This window comes from Exophiala mesophila (assembly GCF_000836275.1).
Source record: "Exophiala mesophila strain CBS 40295 unplaced genomic scaffold supercont1.5, whole genome shotgun sequence".
NCBI classification, from domain to species: domain Eukaryota; kingdom Fungi; phylum Ascomycota; class Eurotiomycetes; order Chaetothyriales; family Herpotrichiellaceae; genus Exophiala; species Exophiala mesophila.
This window is the reverse complement of record NW_015622508.1, coordinates 1,517,340-1,531,557: the sequence shown is the minus strand read 5'-3', so window position 1 is coordinate 1,531,557 and position 14,218 is coordinate 1,517,340. Positions and strand designations below refer to the sequence as shown.

Here is a 14,218-nt window from a genome sequence, read left to right as displayed (position 1 = left end):
TCTTGCATCGATGGTCGATAGGTCACAATGTCCTCCCGAATTGAGGACAATGTAGCTGTAGGTTCGTCTCTGTCTATGCGAACGCTGTCTATGCGAACAGGGTGGTGGCTTCTCGGTAATGAGACTGGTGCAGATGCGGATGCAGTCTTTGGGTCGGAGGTGGGGGTGGGAGTCGGGTGTCACAGCTGAGGAGTCCGGTATGGCGAATCAACTAGAAGACGACTTCCATAGGGTGGATGGGTTTCGGGGACGATTGAAATGATCTCGAGGGATAGAGAGGGAATCGACGTGGCAGGATTCGTTGGGATTTCGTGTGATCATCGTTTTTCCATGGTCGTTCAAATCGGCCGAACAGTGCTGTGTCGACGAACCGTGAGATGAATTTTTGGCAGACTTTTCCTTCTGCCCACCATCGACAGCCTGCTACAAGGCACATCAAACGTTCATGTGGCGTTTTAATTGTTCTTTTCTAGGTCGCTCTCGCACGAGTGAATGCTTCCCTGATTTCCTTGAGCTGTTCAGAACGGCCGACTTCTACCTTTTGCAACAGCCGGATGTTCTCCTCCTTGAGTTCCTTGAATTCTTGGTCGAGTTTGTTGTGCCACGGATACAGAACAAAGACTTGAAAGGCGAGTGCTGAAGTCGCGATGGCGAAGTTTGTAATGGAGAATCTGCGTGCGATTTGCATCTTTGCTGTAGGAGTGGGGTGTCAAATTGGATGAATAGGATATGACCTGTATGAAAGGATTGTGTCTGAGAGGACAATTGCTAAAAAGAAAAGGACAGAGGTGCGGACGGTGGTGGCAATGAAGGAATCTGATCAGATAAAGATTTGCTGCTGTACAAGTTAGAAGAAGAAGACGCAAAAAGAATCTAAGGGACGAAGAAAGAAATGAACTCTAGCCGCTTTCCCAAGAAGAGGAGCACGAGGAGTCACCGATTCAGAAGGCCCTCGGGCCTCTTGGCACGATGAATTGCGCCTTTTTGCTTACCTGCTCCAAGCACTTGAGTTTCTGGCGGCGGAACGAATCTCGGAGGCGTTGGAGTTGGAGAACCAGAAGACCCATCGAGAAGCCCTCGCTTACAAGGTTCACGTACAGGTCGCGGAACCTCGGCAATCAGGCTGCAAGCCAGTACGGAGCCATGGGCAGGACGGAGTACTTGCAGAGGCAACGGCGAAGATAAGCCATGGTCATAGCCCCCAAGAATGTGACCTTGAGGGAGTTGGCCCTGGTTGGGTGTGGTGGCGTGACATGTGTGAGAAGAGTCGCAGTACGGGAGGAACCGTGTGCGGCCTTGGTAAACGTGGAGGGGTTGTGGATATGCCTCCACGTTTGGCGCCATTGAAGCAAAATATATATTGCTATAGACCCGCCTAGATTCGATTGCCGTGTGGTCCTGGCAGCTGACTCCTTGTTCTGTAAGAAAGTCTGAATTGAGTTGGATGAGAAGACTTGCAGTTTGAGTGATTTGACTTGTTGAAGAAAACTCGAGTTGCTGGGATTGAACTTCTAAAAGGACTAAAGGACTTTTGTCCGTACCTTCCTCGTCCAGACCCAGGCTGACGTGTTCTCGGCACCGGCATTACATTTCTCCTGTTGTCCAGCGGAAAATCAATGCTCCGATTGCGGCCGCAGTCAGAATGGCAAGAATGGCAAGAATGACAAGAATGGGCAATCACGTGAAAGGCACGTGAAACAAGGGGCGACCTTCCCTCCTTCCCTCCTTCCTCGGCGCATCTGCACTCGACGACATCATTGAAACTGCGCCTTCAAGGACGTCGACCAATTTCGCTACAACGACGACTTTGAAGCGTCGATTATGCCTCACTTGAGAACCCAACTAGTTCTGCCGAGTCTTTGACACTGACAGACCTCTTCTGCGTGACCAACTGCAGTTTGGTGGCCGAGGGGCTCGGCAGCCCATCACACCCCGTGCACGGTGGAGCACCCCCTGTGCCCCTCCAACATTCCACGTTTCACATCTCCCTTGAGACTCGAGGCAAGATTTCGATTTCATATGCTTAAACACGAATATCGCTATCGATCTGCCATGGAGCCCCCCCCCCGCGACGTCTCAGACTCAATTCCATCTCTCTCCAGATGGACCGATAGGCCCGATCTACCTTCTTGAAACCACCCCTGTGTCGACCAGTCACCACCCAAGGCCCGAACTAGACGCTATCCCATGGCAACTTGACCTGGTGGCTTCCCTCAGCATTTCCCTCATCGAAAACCAGCAGAGCTCAAGGTAGGTACGGATGTAGGTCACCCCGTGCGTCCCCTCCTATCCACTTTCATCAACTTGTTGGTACCACTTCTCCATTCTATTCTATCTTCCTTCTTACTCTAGGTACGCTGGTCGACGTTTCCCCAGATTGCTCCTCCTATGCTTCGCTTTTCTTGTGTTGAGGCTGGCCCTCTGTTTCCTTCAAGCACGACGATACGATCATTGAGTTAGAAACGACATTCCACCCGTTGGCGGCATCCTCAGCCCAGGTATAGGCTTTGCCAAAGACACCCAATGGCGATAAACGACCCCCTGGATCGAAGCCTTCGCTCAAGACGGTTTGCTGGGTCAGAGACATCCCTATCCCCAGAGTCGTATCGATTCAGAAAATACAAAATAAAACCCAGACAAGCACCACAACCAGATACTTCTGATAGTGATGATGACACTTCGGATGACACTTCGGATGACACTTCAGACGACAGTGACTCCGATTCAGACGACGACGATGTTCCAAATCCATTTGCCTCCACACCTCCTCCTCGTCCTGATCCACAAGAGTCAATAGCAGCCTCACAACCCTCTTCTACTTCGATGCTCTCAGACCCCCAAAATCCTACAATCGCAAGTTTCGGCGCTGCCGACAGCTTCACCTCACCTGCATCTGCCACAGGAATTGCCAGTGCCCCGGATACCTCAGATGTCGTGGCCTCTTCAAGACAGAATCACAATACAGCCATAGCTCTTGGGTCAGTGCTTGCTGTCGTCTCAACTGCTATCGTGGCATTTGTACTGTACCGGTATTGCGTCCCCTTGAGAAGAGGTATCGACCGTGTAAGAAGAAGACGACAACGTGGAGAAGAAAACAATCTTGAGACAATCGAGAAAGGCTCAGGCTCACTAGGACAAGATGATGCTCTCGAACAGTACAAGAATTCTCCTTCCGGCGATCTTGTCAGAAAGATGATGGGCAGATTCCACAACACGTCCAATAGATCTACTTCCCCAGATTTCACCATGGTATCAGCTACCAAGCCGGAGAAAGAGACGACATCCAAATCCCTCCCCCTTATTTCGTCTGCTTTACCTCCAGTTCCCGCTAGGCATCAATCTGTCAAAACCACGCGCTCTGAGGAGGACCCCAACAATCCATTCTCGGATAGAGCAGAGTCCTTGTTGAAAATCAATGCCAAGGAAATCACCCCATGGGATGATAAGGACGGAAAGTACTTGGGCCAATCCACTGCCTTGCGGAAATCGGAGCGCTATACGTCAGACTTTAGAACCTCCGACGAACGCTTGATGGAATCGGCGCGAACTTCTTTGGCTACCTCCGTTCACAGAGTCAGCGCTCTTCCGGTAGTACCTTGGCCAAAAGGATTTGGCTCGGGACTTGGCCTTGACGAAAGTCTGACAGGACCTAATTCTGAGTCTCCACGTACTGCTGTTTTCAACCTCCCGTATATGCCACCTACTGCACCTCTACCTCAAACCACCTTTAAGCCAGCAGAAATCCCAGACCCTCCCCGCTCCGAGGTTCAATATCTCCCTTCCCCGGCCCTAGACTCTCCACAGACCCCAGATACTGCACACTTCACAATTCCATACGAACCGCCATCAGCACCTGCTACTCCCCGGAGCCAGTACTATATCCCACGAATCAGAAAATCCATCACTCCATCAGAAAGCATCTCGAATGCACCGTATTCACCCCTACCGTTCCCGGCTGAGTTGCGACCTCCTTTGCCAGCCAACTCTCGATGGAGTCGTAATTCATCAAGCGCATATACTCGACAGACAAGAGACCGTGGCAGGGAAACATCGCCAGCAAAGAGCACTTCGAGCGGCAGGCCATCACTACCACCACTTCCGCTTGCTATTCGAGCATCGACCTCGTCCTTTGATTCGACCTCACCACGTGGAAGTCAACGGATTTCTGGATCGACAGTCGTTGTATCTCCCAGTGCCGAGTCAATTGCCGCATTGGAACCCAAGCCCTTGGCTCCAAGACCACAAGTCAAGACCAGCTCTATGATCATCGGCCTACCCACCAGTGTAAGACCACCAAGCCACGCAAATGGCAAAGTTCCATCGCCTATTGTTAGTCGGCGAATTTGATAGAATTCCCTCCCCGTTATCGGGTTTGCGCTAGGACAAGAAGACAACCACGTCCGAAGAGTGTGTACGTCTTGGAGAATTCACAGCCGAGGAAGACGTCTCTTTATTCTATTGTTTTTATGTTTTATACTCAAACTCGAAGTTCAGAAGCCTGCTTCGCAAAATCAGCTACCAATTGCCTGTCCGCATGATAAATGGGCCGTCTCGGGCCTAGGTCAGAGCAACTGCATGCTTCATAGTATTAGCCATATGTACAAATGTGTATTCCTTTTGCCCCTTATCTCTAGGCTCTTTCTTCAATCTCTTTTCAATATAATCAGTACTAGGTACTTTGGTGATGGTTTTAGTAGAAGCACATGGCTACTACTCCGTAAGTAGTGGGATACAACCAATCAATAGAACTTGATAGTGATATTTTCTTTTGATTCTAGGACATCTATAGGCCCATATCTATATACTATAATGAAGTCCCATAACATACCAGGGATCCACCGTGGTGACATTGGATCTTGACTCCTCAGAAAGCCGAGGAAATAAACAAATCGTGAATCATTGGACCATGACAGTTTAACATCCATATCCCGATACAATATAACAAACCCCTCCCTCGTTCACCCACTTCAAACCCCCTTCCATCGAAAGCTCTTTCAAAGAGAAAGACCAACCTACCTTAGGTACTTACTCCTCACCCCCGGCACCTCCGCCGGCCACGCCGCCGAAACACCTCCTCCCGGAACTAGACTCACCGGAACAACCATGTCATTCGTCAGTCGACGATCCCCAACGAGAAGATCAACTCCTGAATCAATAACCCACTGTGCAATAGAAGGCCAAACACTCTGGTTATCACTTTTAAGACTCCACAGGCCAGTCTCCGCCATGGCGAACGTGGCGTCCACGATTTCCTTGGTTTGATCGTCCCAGAATAGACAGGAGTCGAAGTCAAGGAAACAAGATTCGAGAAAGAGACTTAATTCGCGTAATGTGATGGTGGCATTATCAATATCCCGCTTTTGTCCTTGTCCTTGTCCGTTCGTGAGATTGATAGCATGTAATAGCATATCCGCAAGCACGCTATTTGATGGATCGAGGTCAACATTCGTGAGGACTTCATTGATGTTTTCGACTAGAGCGGCGGTAGATTGCTGCTGTGTCGTGTTTGTTGTTATTAATGTGATGAAGGCGGGAATATCGCTCTCGTCCAGGTCGATTCGACTCGTAAATTTGCCTTGTGGATCTGGTTCGTTGGGGTTATAGGGTTCGGGACTGGTGGTGTTGAAGTCGAAGGTGCTGAGGTCGGGAATGTGGAATAGATCTGAGATTGTCACGGGGGTGTTGGTGTAACTTGGGTTGGTGGTGTTCGTGGAGTTGGTGTTTCCAGTGGTGGAGTTGTTGGGTATGGGCCAGGGGGCTGTGGGTGAAGGTGGAGATGGGTTTGAAGAGGGCGAAGATGGTGAATTGGACCAGTCTTGCCATGATTGACTCGAAGAGGAGGGGGGAGATGATGAAAGGTTATTGTTGAGGTTGGTGTTATCATTGGTAGGCCGTGATTCAACGAGGATTGGAATACTAAGTACCAAGGCAAAGCTTTGAAGCATAAGAAATGATGGAAAGTTTGGCATGATGGAGATGATGATGAGTGAGAGACACGGGTGTGTAGTTGTTCTGTTTCAAGTCCGAGGAGATTCACTTACTCAGTAGGTATGAGGATTGATGAGTCTGTCTTGTCAATCACTTCCTCCATTGCCATCTATATAGGCAAACACACAACCGCACTGTAAGCCATGATTGATGGCTGGTTGAGAAAGAAAGATGGCGAGGGAACCTTACAATGACACGACTATGCGCGAGTTGTATGTTCTGTATAGGTGTTCAACCTTGTTGGAGCCATGACCTTGGGAAGTGAAAAGGGAGAGGCTGTCCATCAACACAGTTGCCCAGCCTCTGGAGAGAGCCAACGCAATGGCCGCAAAGCGTTGTTCTGGAACGACTTATACTATGAATCAGCACCATGAACCAAGCCACAGACCCTATCCCAACCCCCACATGGTCCATGGTCGGGGTCATTGACCACATAAGCTTAATTATAACGTTTGGTGCTATTCAAACCTTAGGATCTCTTACCTTGAGGACGGACCGTGTAGAGGGCCTGGATGTTGAGCACACGCCAATAGATCGGACGTGACACGGGCCAATGCGAGATTTCCCCTTCAGTATACACTCTGGATGGCCAGGAGATGAAAGCTTATGGCCCTTTGCTAAGTCTGTCTCGACGCGAGAACTGATGGCAGGAGAGTATGTATTCAGGCTGTCGTCTCGAGGGAGGTGAAAAGAAAGTTATGTGCCTGGGGAACAGCCACGGACATGGCCATTGCGACGTGTTGCCCGGGAGGTAAGCTCTTTCTTCGTTGTGAAGTCAAGTCAAATCTCTGTATGGACATGATGTAGATGTCAGGATGTGTATATATATGTACATCAGACAAGCAAGCAAGATGAAGTCCATGAACCCGGCACGCACTCACTCTCTGGCCTGAATTGAATTGTGTTACCACCTCCATGATGAAACTGATTCCACCACATCTCCATCTCCTCCTCCTCTTCATCCCCCTCTCCCTCGCTGGCCTACAAGTCCCCTTATTAATCATCAACTTCTCACCCTACCCAGCAACCATCGATCTCAAATATGCACCACAATGCATGAAAGGCTCTTTCAATCCCAGTTCCCTGACCTACTACTATCAAACCTGGGCCAGCACCAGCACGCACCTACGATCCCAATACAGCGAAAAAGAACTACCTCAAGACATGATCAACTACCTTGCCACGTACAAAGCACTCTTTGGTATTGACAACCTCGGATCCCGTCGACATAATTTCTACGACGGAATAGTCACCTTACCAGCAGCGGAATTCAACCAATCTACTTCATTTGGAGTATTTGAGACTGAAGTCAGTGGTAATACCGATTGTTGGGCTTTTGATGCTTGGAAGTATTTCAGTATTTCGGCGGGTCCCACCACGACGGACTTGAAGTTGTATGATCCGTGGGATGATCATTGGCAGATTGTCAAGGATCCGTTGACGAGTCCGCTAGTCATTGATATTGGGCCCGGTGGGAAGGCTGATCCTGTGAGGGTGGCGATTGATGCTGTTCTTGGGACCGTGACTATTGCGTTGACTTTTGTGGGATTGACGAAACTGGGGTTTGCGGCGCGTACTTTGGCTGTTTATTTGGCTGTTGATGCGACGTATGCGGCGACGCTTGCTCCTGGATTGAAGGCTCTGACGCTTTTGGGTGGCATGGCTCTGCTGGGGGCTGGGAGCAGTCTTACTGCCATGATCATCTTGCCGGGAATTGGGGCGAACAGTGGCAGTACACCGACAAACATCACTCCCCGGCTGTTGGCGTTCGATGATGTCTACAAGGATATCGCTCTGAGCTCACGAAATGCGTGTCTGATGGGGGAGAATATTATGGGGCATTTCGACTGCAGAATTGCCAGTACTTCGCTGGTAATTCAGGCTGATGGAAGTGTGTTTGCGGTGCCCATGCCGCCGATTCACAGAGGCTGGGACTGAAGAGGTGGAGGATTGAGGCTTGGGTGAGGAATGGAAGAGCTATTCACATACATATTTGTCCATATATTTGTGTAGATTTGAATTGGGTAGGGGCTTCGACTGGCTCGGAGTATCAATACAATTGAAGTCTACAGACGGGTTGATCAGATAAGACGATGGGATACGAAAGGATTCCAGATGTAAATAGATCATGGTCTACACCAAATGAAGATCCGTCCCGCACGTCAAACTCGGTTTGCTGTCATCATGCACCACAACTATTAATTGTAGAAAAATCGATTGATACGCTTTTCAACTTGATTTGGTCATGTTTCATTCGGGCCTATCAAGCCTCGAGGTATTTCACCCAGGGCCTGGTCAGACAGGACGTTCTGTGGTACAAGCCATCTGACAGGCGAGGCGTTTAACAAGAGTTCGTGGACGGTCCATGATCTATTTCAGACCGGCCTTGGCTTTGAAGGCCGCGATCAAGCCAGCAGTAGAGGCATCATGTGCACTGCCAGCTCCCTCGGTCTCCAATTCTTTCTGGATCTTCTTGGCCAAGACCTTTCCGAGTTCCACACCCCATTGATCAAAGCTGTTGATGTTCCAGACGACACCTTCGGTGAAAACCAACCATTCGTAGTATGCGATGAGAGCGCCGAGAGTGGCGGGGGTGATCTGATCAGCCAGAATGTTGGTGGTAGGTCGGTTGCCTAGGAAGGTCTTGTGGGCCACGAGCTCATCTGGGGCACCCTCGGCCTTGACTTCGTCAGGAGTCTTGCCAATTGCCAGAGCCTCGGCCTGGGCAAAGAAATTGGATGCCAACAAGATCTGGTGCAGGTTGTTCTCGACGGGATTATGGGATTTGACAGCCAGGATGAAGTCGGTGGGGATCAGCTTGGTGCCTTGATGAAGCAGCTGGAAGAAGGAATGTTGGGCATTGGTGGCAGGTTCGCCAAAGAAGATGGCGCCGGTGGTGTACTTGACGTAATCACCGGTGCGGGTGACGGCCTTGCCATTGGACTCCATGGTAAGCTGCTGCAGATATGCGGGGAAGCGGTGAAGGTATTGATCAAAGGGTGCGACGAGATGGGTTTGAGCACCAAAGAAGTCGGAATACCAGATGCTGAGAAGACCGCCAATGACTGGAATGTTGTCCTTGAGAGGTGTCTTCTTGAAGTGGTCATCGACGGCGTGAGCGCCAGCAAGGAATTGGTGGAAGTTGTCATAACCGATGTAGAGGGCAACAGACAGACCGATGGCGGACCAAACGGAATATCGACCTCCGACCCAGCTTTCGAAGCCAAACATGTTCTTGGTGTCGATTCCGAATTTGGAAACTTCTTCGGCGTTGGTGGACAAGGCAACGAAGTGTTTGGCAATATCTTCTTGCTTTGCGGACTGCAGGAACCATTTCTTTGCAGTGTTGGCATTGGTGATGGTCTCAGCGGTGGTGAAGGTCTTGGAGGCAATGAGGAAGAGAGTGGTCTCGGGGTCGGAGTTCTTGAGAGCCTCGACGATGTGAGTGCCATCAATGTTTGAGACGAAATGCAGAGTCATGTTTCGGTCTCCGTAGGCCTTGAGGGCTTCTGAAACCATGACAGGGCCACTTGTGAGGGGTCAGTGTGTGGACATGGGTTGAAGACGGGCATTTGCGAGACTTACAGATCAGAGCCTCCAATACCAATGTTGATGATCGTGGTCAGCTTCTTGCCAGTGTAGCCTTTCCACTCTCCGCTGCGGACTTGCTGTGTGAATTCTTTCATGTGGTCGAGAACGGAATTGGTTTCCTCAACGACACTCTTGCCATCGACGGCCATGGGCTGGTTTGTGACATTTCGAAGGGCAGGGTGGTAGACGGCTCTGTGTTCGGTGAAGTTGACTTTGTCACCGGCGAAGAGAGCGTCTCGCTTCTCCTCGAGACCAGCCTCTTTTGCAAGGTTGACCAGTAGGTCAAGTGTTTCTTCGGTGATGAAGTTCTTGGAGAAATCGAAAAGGATATCGGTGTTGTCGGCCGAGTTCTTGAAGACTCTCTTGAACTTTTCGAAACGCTGGGGATCACTCTCAAAGACCTCTCGGAGCACAATGTTGCGGCCAACAGTGTTGTGATGCTCCACGAGGGCAGCCCATGCTTTCAGGTCGGTGGCTTGGGCGAAGTCAGGCATGGTGAATAGGATGGGAAAGGTGGTCAAGTGGTAAGGCTAGCTTCTCTGTAAAGGAAGAGGTTAGAATGGGAAAGAGGAAAAGGAAGATATAAGGACAGTGGTGACAGTGGAGAGGAGGGTAGGGGATTGAAACAGGAGCGGTCGCGGCTGTGTTCGGAGGGTGGAAGGAGGGGGGTTTCACGATGTGGTACTCACCAGAAAATCTTAGGGAGAGGTGCTGAAGTAACGTACTGAATTAGGAGAAGACAGATGATTAGGATGAGCTTATGGGGAAAGAAAAGAAGTAACAGAGGATGATCTGAGATGCGGTGACCTCGAGGCCAAAATTGCTGGAGCTGAGGTGGTCGCTGAGAAGAATTTAACCAACGGTGGTTGTTGTGGATGGAGGGGTAAGGTGATGATTGCAGAATCACCGATTACGTATGAGGGGCGTTGGCGAGGGAGCTCTGGACCAGATGGGCCTATGGGGGAGTTTGGGGGTTGAGGACCTGGTCAATAGCGTGCGGGAGGGGAGCACAGAGAATCCGGGAATTGTTACACAGGCACTGGAGAACACCTATAGTTGGTACGATGGTGAAGTGATATGGTGGTGAGGTACCATGCCTACCTAAGTAGGCCCCTCGGCCCCCTCGGCCTATGTGGAGGTAGGTAGGTAGGTAGGTACATGACTCTATAGGGAGCTATCTAGGGAGGTTGGTGCTTGAGCCAACCCTCATACTTGACCCATTCTATGTATTGGACTTTGATAATCACGTGTTGATGACAGGACATCCTCCACTTCCGTCAAAACTCCGACTTGGTCAGCACGGCTGTGATGATTCAGCATACCCGCTCCTTGATCTTTTTGAGGCATCAGCGTCATGACCACGCGATTGGATTGAAGGTACGTAGAATGAAGAAGATCACATGTTTGCAATGTCAAGACAATTGCTTGCTTGTATGATTCAACTAAAATAAGTCAAGTGCCATGTGAAAATGACCACCAGGGTACTGTTCCGAGGAGCTAGCTCCCCCAACAGGAATTGAAAGAGAAACATGTGACACATGGTAAACAATATCTGTAAATTCACACCGTCTGATCTAGTCCTGCCCTTTACGTCTATAACGTCGTCATAAGAAGCATGACAACAAAGCCCAAGACTGCAGCAGCTGAATGAGAGGAAATGTGGGTGGCAGCACCTTTGAAGCCACTGATAATAGGACTGACAGTCGCGTTGGGCGCTGTGACGTTGGCCGTCGGTGCAGCAATATTGTTGCTGGTGACATTGGTAAGGTGGACGGTCGAGGTCGTGGTGTTGAGAGCCACGGTGGTGTTGGCATAGGAAAGAGTAGGTGAAGCAGTGATAGGGATGCCGGTGGTGGCGTCAGTCAAGTCACAAGACGAACTGGAGTCGGTAATGGTGATGGTGACGGTGGTAGTCGATGTAATGGTGCTTGTTAGCGTGGTTGAGCTAGTGACCGAGTCAATAGGGATATTGCCATCGACCGTGTTGGAAGAAGATGGCTGAGTGAGCGTGGCACCACTCTCAGTGCAGGATGTTCCGCCATGGCCTGGGTGAGGCCCAGCGCCATTGGGTGATGCATTGATCCCAAGTACCATGGCCAAAAGGCCGACCCAAAAAATGAGAAAAGAGTGCATGGTGAAGTTCTCACGGAAGACTTGGGATTGAAGTGTTTGGGGTTAGAGATGGCGTGGAGGGGGGTTGGTGACTGAGTATGAACGTGATGAGAAACGTGGGTATCTGGCAGATTCAGGAGGGTTATATCTTTCAAAAGAGGCATTCTGAGCTGCGTTAGGAAGACTCATTGTCCTGAAATAGCAACTGGGACAAAGGAAAAAAAGGGCATGGAGAGTCGAGCTGTTTGCATGAGGATGGAAAATGGGCTGGTGGTACAGACAAAGAGCGTCTTGTTGAAGATGCGGCAGTGCAACGGATCAATCTCCGTGGAGTGCAATGAAGTGTAGTTCAGGGTGGCATGGTCAAGACGGGTATTGTCCAAGCGAAGTTGATATCGAGGTGTTTCGCATGATTGCGATCGGGTTGCAGATCAAGATCATGTTGTACTGCAGAAGAAGCAGAGAGAAGAGAAGAACGAGTAGGGGTAGCGGAGATGATTGTTACGCTGAGCATCATCATTTCAACTGAGTGGGGATAGAAAGCTCAGATGAAGAGGGCGTTTGACATGACAAAGAAAGCCTGGCCAATGCTGGGACTGGTATGGAATAGCAGTCGGATGCGGCAAGATCATAGAAGCAAACGCTTGAGATGGATAAGTAGGTATTTGATGTTGTTTGACATGATATTGTGTCTGGTAGGAAAGAAGATACTATTGATGTCTAAGGTAGACTGTAGGAGGTCAGGTAGGTACTGAAGTATCAGTACTCCGTACTCGTGGGAAACAAGCGACCTAGTTTCACAACGTTTGGCCAGGTACACTTGGCGCAGACAAACTGCACCTAACGATAACGAGAGTTGCCAAGCATACCTTTCCTTGAAATTTATCCGTAGGTCTTGGGGCCTTCTAGCGTCGACTAGGGGTAAAGGCTTAACGGCTGTGCCAGAGTGCCTGGGGAAGAAAGCTGAGTCTAACTGCCTACGCAACGGGAGGAGAAATGACTTATGGAGCTTTCCAAAACTGGAATGAGCTGGAATGTTTGGTTCTTTCCAAAAAGGACTTGCCATATTCTACCACCAACTTTCGTCATTGTTGATGGGAGAAGACACGGTAGAGGTTGAGGCAATGATTGACTTCAGATCTGCAGGCTGCATTAGTGATCCAGTTGCCCCACATGATCCGATGAGATCTCTTCCATGAACAAGATCGAAGGATTCAAACCTGAAAAATATGATGCCATAGTCCATCACAACATTAACCATGTCCTGGTGTAAGGGTGGATGTGTGCCGTAACGGGGACTGATACAGGTACTCGGGCACTCCGCACTCTGACTTGGGGCCCTCGGGCCACTCAACCATGTAATTGATGAAGTGTAATTTGCTAATTCGCAAATCTGGAAACCTTGTCGCCACGGCGCCGAGGAGAACTCCGTTAGGTAGATAAGGCGGCGTGGACAGGCGCTGGTCCCTCTTTGGACCTTGAGTCAAGACTAATAATGATTTTGAGTGGCCTGGGCTGCTACAGTTGGTTGCTCCGTTGACTCAATTCAAGAAAGAAACCACGTAAAGATGTCGACCTAGGCAGTCGCGCACTGCACAATAGGTAGGTGCTAGATTTTACGTAGTCAGCACTTTAATTACAAACATATCAACCTTCTTTCTTGACTTGAACCGTCCTCAAAATCTACTGGCCATCGTATTTTGGACATTTCTTTGACTTTTATATCACGCAATCCGTAATCAATACGAAATCCACAGTGGCCTGCTTCAAATATCTTTTGAGCTCCGACTCAACCCAGACCCGAAGTGCGACGGTTGCCCTGGCTGGCTAAGAGCCACTAGTACCAAAAGCAGTTAGAACTATCCCTTTGCGATTGCTTCAGTTCTTGTTAGTTGTAAAAGTGGGAAGTTGCAAGTCATCGCGATGTCTGGACTGACTTGATTTGCCTTGCCCCGTCGCTTTTGCTCCAATCTTCTCTCTGTCTGATCTCACATTCGTTCTCGTTCTCGTTCGTTTTCGTTATCGTCAATCATTCTGAAAACGATGAGATGCAGCTCTCAATTCTTTTCTCTCGTGTTTTTCTGCTTCGGCTGCATCATGCATCGGCTATTACTGGATCAAGTGCGACTTTGGCCTGACTAGCTCGTCAAACGCCCTAGACTCGAGCTACCACCCCGTCAGTCCAGGCCGTCGCGGGCCCTCTAGTCCAATGATATTGTTGCTGTTCACCTTCTTGTCGGCTGATGGATCGTCCCTTGGCGTGGAGAGCCACTTCTTGAGATGCCGGTTCCATCACCAGATTTCCTACTCAATCTAATGGGATTGTCCCATACCAAGCCGCCAACCAGGGATCTGGCCGCATCTGCCTCTCGCCCTCTGTGAATCTTCACTGAGACTTTTCTAACCTAACCCGTTGTGCCCGTTGCAAATGATCTTTGACCCCAACCAAGCCAGCAGCGCCACCCTCATGTTCCAGTAGTACTCCGTAGTGAGTCGCAACTACTCGTACTCATCAAGCACCGACTAG

The 14,218-nt window shown here is 49.8% G+C and overlaps 5 protein-coding genes across 6 annotated transcripts; 1 reads left to right on the top strand and 4 right to left on the bottom strand.

Moving 5' to 3' along the window:
- Window positions 1–469: 469 nt before the first annotated feature.
- On the bottom strand, window positions 470–1,344 carry PV10_07291 (uncharacterized protein; the record flags this gene model as incomplete). The annotated part of the gene is made up of 2 exons (XM_016372177.1): window positions 470–693; window positions 993–1,344. The coding sequence occupies 2 exons, from the start codon at window positions 1,342–1,344 to the stop codon at window positions 470–472; spliced, it is 576 nt and encodes a 191-aa protein (XP_016221509.1).
- Window positions 1,345–1,400: 56 nt separating this feature from the next.
- On the top strand, window positions 1,401–4,627 carry PV10_07290 (uncharacterized protein). The gene has a single exon (XM_016372176.1). The coding sequence runs from the start codon at window positions 2,524–2,526 to the stop codon at window positions 4,345–4,347; it is 1,824 nt and encodes a 607-aa protein (XP_016221508.1). The 5' UTR covers window positions 1,401–2,523; the 3' UTR covers window positions 4,348–4,627.
- Window positions 4,628–4,961: 334 nt separating this feature from the next.
- Window positions 4,962–6,092, bottom strand: PV10_07289 (the record flags this gene model as incomplete). 2 transcript variants are annotated; one of them, XM_016372174.1, is made up of 2 exons in its annotated part: window positions 4,962–5,934; window positions 6,042–6,092. In XM_016372174.1, coding segments are annotated over 2 exons (973 nt in total), but the record flags the coding sequence as incomplete, so codon positions are not given. The 2 variants fall into 2 exon arrangements, with proteins under 2 accessions (XP_016221506.1, XP_016221507.1); XM_016372175.1 differs by having other exon boundaries at window positions 4,962–6,044.
- A 1,837-nt stretch (window positions 6,093–7,929) lies between these two features.
- PV10_07288 (glucose-6-phosphate isomerase) lies at window positions 7,930–10,734 on the bottom strand. Its single transcript, XM_016372173.1, has 3 exons — window positions 10,269–10,734; window positions 9,574–10,118; window positions 7,930–9,517 (listed from the first exon to the last, which is right to left on the bottom strand). Exons 2-3 carry the CDS (start codon window positions 10,071–10,073, stop codon window positions 8,359–8,361), a joined length of 1,659 nt encoding a protein of 552 aa, XP_016221505.1. The 5' UTR covers window positions 10,074–10,118; window positions 10,269–10,734; the 3' UTR covers window positions 7,930–8,358.
- Window positions 10,735–11,172: 438 nt separating this feature from the next.
- PV10_07287 (uncharacterized protein) lies at window positions 11,173–11,783 on the bottom strand (the record flags this gene model as incomplete). Its single annotated transcript, XM_016372172.1, has 1 exon — window positions 11,173–11,783. Exon 1 carries the CDS (start codon window positions 11,710–11,712, stop codon window positions 11,173–11,175), a length of 540 nt encoding a protein of 179 aa, XP_016221504.1. The 5' UTR covers window positions 11,713–11,783.
- Window positions 11,784–14,218: the final 2,435 nt, after the last annotated feature.